Source organism: Bison bison, unplaced genomic scaffold, assembly GCF_000754665.1.
Source record: "Bison bison bison isolate TAMUID 2011002044 unplaced genomic scaffold, Bison_UMD1.0 scf7180017864063, whole genome shotgun sequence".
Classification (NCBI taxonomy): Eukaryota; Metazoa; Chordata; class Mammalia; order Artiodactyla; family Bovidae; genus Bison; species Bison bison.
Genome location: NW_011494635.1, coordinates 829,237 through 834,760, shown reverse-complemented (window position 1 = coordinate 834,760; position 5,524 = coordinate 829,237). Strand labels below are relative to the sequence as shown.

At 47.4% G+C, this 5,524-nt stretch overlaps 1 protein-coding gene across 2 annotated transcripts in view; it reads right to left on the bottom strand.

Annotated features, from left to right (window-relative positions):
* Positions 1–5,524, bottom strand: part of SLC24A3 (solute carrier family 24 (sodium/potassium/calcium exchanger), member 3) — a 521,225-nt gene that overhangs the window by 8,908 nt on the left and 506,793 nt on the right. For both annotated transcript variants that reach the window (XM_010836331.1, XM_010836329.1), the window contains exons 14-15: positions 5,111–5,225; positions 3,820–3,932 (exon numbers count right to left, since the gene is read on the bottom strand). In XM_010836331.1, coding sequence (XP_010834633.1) covers positions 3,820–3,932; positions 5,111–5,225 — 228 coding nt within the window. The remainder of the gene's footprint in view (positions 1–3,819; positions 3,933–5,110; positions 5,226–5,524) is intronic.

The following is a 5,524-nucleotide window of genomic DNA, read 5'->3' as shown; positions in this document are numbered from 1 at the left end:
GCGGCTCGTTTGGGGGGGGGGGAAAGCCATTAAATCCACACAAGCCACTGAGTACTGATATCAGAGAGACAGGAAGATGTCATGGGGTCACTGAAATGCTAACAGGTGGAGGCCCCTGACTGTCCTTTCAGAAGGAACACTCTCTCCTGGAAAAAGCTGGAGGCGGAGATGAGGGAAGACTAAACATTCAAGACCAATAAGCCTCTAAATTTGCTTTTCCATGAGCCTGAAATTAGCTTTCCAAGCAACTTCTGCATCTTGGCCTGAAGTTAGACATGCCCCTACAGTGTGGCTGGGTGTGGGGGGCTGGCCCAGAGGGCCCGATGAAAGCTGTGGAGGGACCAGGGCGTGGACAAATGGGTCACGGAAGGATCCAGAGTGGTTCCTCTGACATGCAGATGGAAACTGGGTAGACTCACCTCTTACTGCAGCTGCGGGCAGTGGCTGTTTGAGCTGCACCAATGCCTGTGGGATTTTACTCCTAACTTTTTCTGGATGTCTGAGAATCACCACCATGAATGTACATTATTTAACTGGGCTGAATTACAGCCACACTCTCAGGAGCTACTGATGTATGAGGAATGCTCATCCCTACAATTGAGGAAATAAAATGTATTCACTATTTAAACAAGGTAAATGTCCTGCTGCATGGATGGCAAACGCCAAGTGGACATGGTCTCACACTCAGGCTCTAGCAATAGGGAACCAGTGTGGGTTAATGACTGTCGGACAAAGTCGGTCTTGTTCCAGCCACATGTCAAGTGCTTGAATGTCTCATGGGACTAGTGGCTGACTGTATTCCACATTCCATGGCTGGAACATTTCCATCACTGCAGAAAGTTCAACTGGGCAGGCTCTGCTCCAGAGTTTTCCCTGATTAGAATTCTCTAGTTAAAGTTTGTCTAATTTTCTATAACTTGGAAGAAAAGCTATGACACACCTAGACGGCATATTAAAAAGCAGAAACATCACTTTGCTGAGAAAGGTCCATATAGTCAAAGCTATGGTTTTTCCAGTAGTACATATGGATGTGAGAGCTGGACCATAAAGAAGCCTGAGCACTGAAGAACTGATGCTTTTGAACCGTGATGTTGAAGAAGACTCTTGAGAGTCCCTTGGACTGCAAGGAGATCAAACCAGTCAATCCTAAAGGAAATCAACCCTGAGTATTCATTGGAAGGACTGATATTGAAACTCTGGCCACCTGATGTGAAGAGCCGACTCACTGGAAAAGACCCTGATGCTGAGAAAGATTGAAGACAGGAGGAGAAGGGGGCGACAGAGAACGAGATGGTTGGATGGCATCACTGACTTAAAGGGCATAAGTTTGAACTAGCTCTGGGAGATGGTGAAGGACAGGGAAGCCTGGAGTGCTGCAGTCCATGGGGTTGTGAAGAGTCAGACATGACTGAGTGACTGAATAACAACAACAACAAATTTTCTATGAAGATCATAAGTTACTTTTATAATCAGAAAAAAGGACTAAAAAAAAGGAAAGTTTAATTTGTGGACTGTTGGAAAAACCCAGGAGATTATTCTGGGAATGGCAAAACAGAATCAAGGTGACTTGTATTGAAAGGAACTAGCGAGGCTTAAATGGAAAATACTGTTCTCAGTTGAAGTACAGAAAAGGATGTATACCCAGGGAGGCGGTCCATACGTGACCCAGGAAAAGGCGCTCAGAGGCTGGATGAGAGGGAGTGGAGGGGGCAGCTTGGGATGGCAGAGAGACAGACCCTACAATAGCGGGGCACTTGTGGACCATGGCCACTCTACAGCCCCAGTAAGAGGTTATCCTGCAGGTCCCTCCTGTCTGGACTCCACTCTCAACCTGGCACCCCAGACCACAGGACTCATTCATGTCTCCTCCCCTTCCTGAGTAGCCAGCTCCATAAATGACCTGGAGCCCCCTTACATGTAGGTGGGAATGTGTGATTTATGGGAAAGAATATGAAAAAGAAAATGCATATAGATGTATAATTGAATCACTTTGCTGTACATCAGAAACTAACACTGTAAATCAACTATCGTCCAATAAAATAAATTAAAAAAAAAAACCAATATAGGGAAAGATGAAAAAAAAAAATCAACTCACACACAAAAAACCATTACCCTCTAATGGAGAATTGGGTAAAGGGCATAAAGAGAGAATTATCTGAAGGAAGAATCTAAAAGGCCAATACATGTGAAAAAGAATGTTTAGTCTCTCTGGTAATTAAAGTAAGATTGACTGAAACACAGTTAAAAAACACAGTTAAAAAAAAAACTCATGCAGCTGAATTTCATAAAAGCCATCAAAAACATCATTATGTAAATCTATGTATCTCATCAGTTTGAATGTCATCGTTTTTGATTAACTAAGAGCACCCACATGGTCTGCCCTGCATGGCATCTAGGCCACATGCCCCCAGGCTTGCTCTGCTCCACTTACTTGGGGCCCCTTCCTGTTCTCCAACAGGCCGAGTGCATGTCTGCCTCAGGGCCTTTGCACAGCTGTTCCTTTTGCCTGGAATGCTTTTGCTCTGCCCTGCCCCAGTTTCTCCATGATCGCCTCTTCTCTAGTTATTCAGACTTCGCTCACAGTCACCTCTTGTAAGGAGCTTTCCCAGACCCCCTCTGTCACCACATCACCTCCCAGTTTCGCAGACAGCAGAGAAGAGATCTCAGCTCCTTAGGACACATAATGCTTCCTTCCAATGTCTTGTGCTTATCTTAACTCTCTGGTGAAATCTTCCTGCCAACAGGTAGATTCGCATGAACCAAACACGTATGGCCTTTCTCACCATGTGTTGAGAAATTTCAATGGACACACTCTCCCTACTTCAAACAGCTGCGAGGGAAGCAACTTGGAAACAACCATCATCTGATAAATGAGCCACGATATTTTCTTTGGAAAACACACTTACCTACAACATATTACACAGATAGGCTAAAGCATGCTCAGTGACAGGTTCAGAGAAGCACCAACACTGGGTTGGGTATGAATACCACAGAGGCATCATCCTTTTTTTCCTCCCTGACACAGAGAGAAACCTCTAACTGCAGTTTCTCCCTCCATCTCTGGACAGTGTCTGGGACAGGAGTGCCCCTCAGCAGAGGGGGAACACTTTGGCAGGCTGGGAAAGAGCACTGACATCTAGCTGGAACTCCCAAGTCCCCATCTGCAAATCCACCTGGAGTCAGAGTTGGCTTGGTCTTGAGAAAGAGCGTGGGGCCGTCACTGCAGAGTGTGACGGTCACCAGATCCCTGGCAGAGACAGCATCATGTACTTTGTGTCTGTCCCTTCAGGAATAAAATATTTTGCATGCAAAACAAATCTGCAGAGCAAGGGTTGGCGAATTAGGGCCTGCAGGCCAAACCTGGCCCCTCCGCTGTTTTTGCAGAGCCCATGAGTGAAGAAGGGTTTTTACATTTTTCATTGGTTGAAAAGTTTTGAAAAGAATCATACTGTGTCACGACATGTGAAAGTCATATGAAATTCAAATTTCAGCTTCTATACATAAAGTCGGACTGCAACCGCTACGTTTATTGACCCACCATCACCTGTTGCTGCCTTCAGGCCAACACGGCAGAGCTGATGACGACTGTGATGGAGACCATCTAGGCCACGGGGCCTAAAGTAGTTACCATCTGACCCTTTCCCGAAGCTTGTAACAGCTCCGTCTGCTCTCGAGTCCTGAATGTCCCCACGTGGGCCTGACCTTGAGAAGACTTGGCCAGGAGAATTTGTTTCCTCTCAATGCGAGTGTTTCCACACCTCCTCTGCCCTGAGACATAGTCCCAGTGGCCGAGGTCACCAGGGAGAAAATTTCACTTACATAGGATCCGTAATCCACAGCCAGGGTTTGCAGTGCCCAGGGGAGACCGAGCCCAATGAGGATGTCAAAAACATTGCTCCCGATGGAGTTGGACACAGCCATGTCCCCCATGCCTGCAAGGACAAGAGGTCACTGGAGTGAGGAAGGTGGTCCCTGGGGGGTGCCCCGGCCCTTGAAGACTCTCTCCAGCCCCTGGTCTGACGGCCAGAGACCTGGTGGGCAGGTGGGCCAGCCCAGGTGCTCGGGTCTGTCCCGGACCATCCATCACTGTAGGATGATTCCAATTATAAAATAGTCATTGAATATGTATTTTCAATAAATAGAATGAAATATACATTCTATTGAACTGCTGAGCTTTACTTCAAATATGATCATTGGTTAAATGTAATTCAAAAAACTAAATCTGGTTGCAAAATTCTGAACCATTCTGTGGAAAGGAATAAACTCAACAGTCTATAAAGGGCTCATGAGCTCACTGACCCGCACAGTTCAGTGTCATTACATTACCCATCTGCTCCACGCCGTATCCAAGTCTTCTAAATAACTGAGCAACATTAAGGAAAATAGTGTAACCAGTAGAATTTTGTAAGGACCAGTGGAGGACATTTTGCCAAGGGTGGCAGCCACACACTGTTTGCTGAAAACCAATCTCTTCCCGCACAAATCAGGTTCATAAACGAGAGTAGGTGCTGGAAGGAACGTGGCCATCTGGGGGGCTTCCACCCAGGGGTGGGTAGACTGTAATCTTGGTTTTGAGGGTGGAAGGGTCTGTCACACACTGAAGAGTAACGTCTGGCACTTAGTCTATGGGGTCCATCCTCTCTAAGCTCAGTTTCCTCATCCATGAAATGGGTATATGACTGCCCCTAATTCATAGAATTGTTAAATTAAGTAAGATCATGTGTACAAATTGCTCTGTTCAGTGTGGGGCTATCATCAGCAGATGTCAGCTATCACTGTATTTCTTACTATTTTTAATAATAGAAGCAATACAACCCTGGAGGAGATGAGGGGACACCCCTGTATACGAAAGGGTATATGGTATACCTATACAGGTATATAGTATATCTAGTATATAGAAAGGGTCTCTGCCTTGCTCGAGGGTGGATCTTCTGGCTTGTTTCCCTGTTATTCTGATGCCAGGAAGACTTCTGACCAGCCTGGCATTGAGGTGGGCAGTGCTCGTGCACAGCTGGGATGCGGTGCCCTGGTAACTGCCATGCAAACTCCCCCTAACCCCTAAGTAGGGAGGTCTGGCTTCCCTTCCCAGCCTTCCCCATGTGGGCCCCACCTTGTCTGGCCACAATGAGGCTGGCCATGCAGTCGGGCACGCTGGTTCCAGCTGCCAGGAAGGTGATCCCCATGATGACGTCAGGAATCCCCAGTGTGTAGCCGATGATCGTGACCTGGGAGCGGGGTAGGGGTGGGGGGGAAGGGAGGCAGGAAGAGGCAGTGAGCAGAGGGCCGATGCCAGCCCTGCCTGCCTGTCGACCCTGTCACCAAAGCTGAAGAGTCTGCAATCTTGGCGGTCTAGGGGCAGCGTCTGCGTTCCGTGTCAAAGACAGAGGGCCAGGAATGTCTCAGGGAACAGAGAGGTGGAGTTACAGAGCCCATGCTTTCCAACCAAAGACTGGCCTTTTCCACACGTTCCTTTGGGTGAGGCAGGCGGCCTGAGAGAAGAGAAACAGAGTTGCTGGGAAAAAGG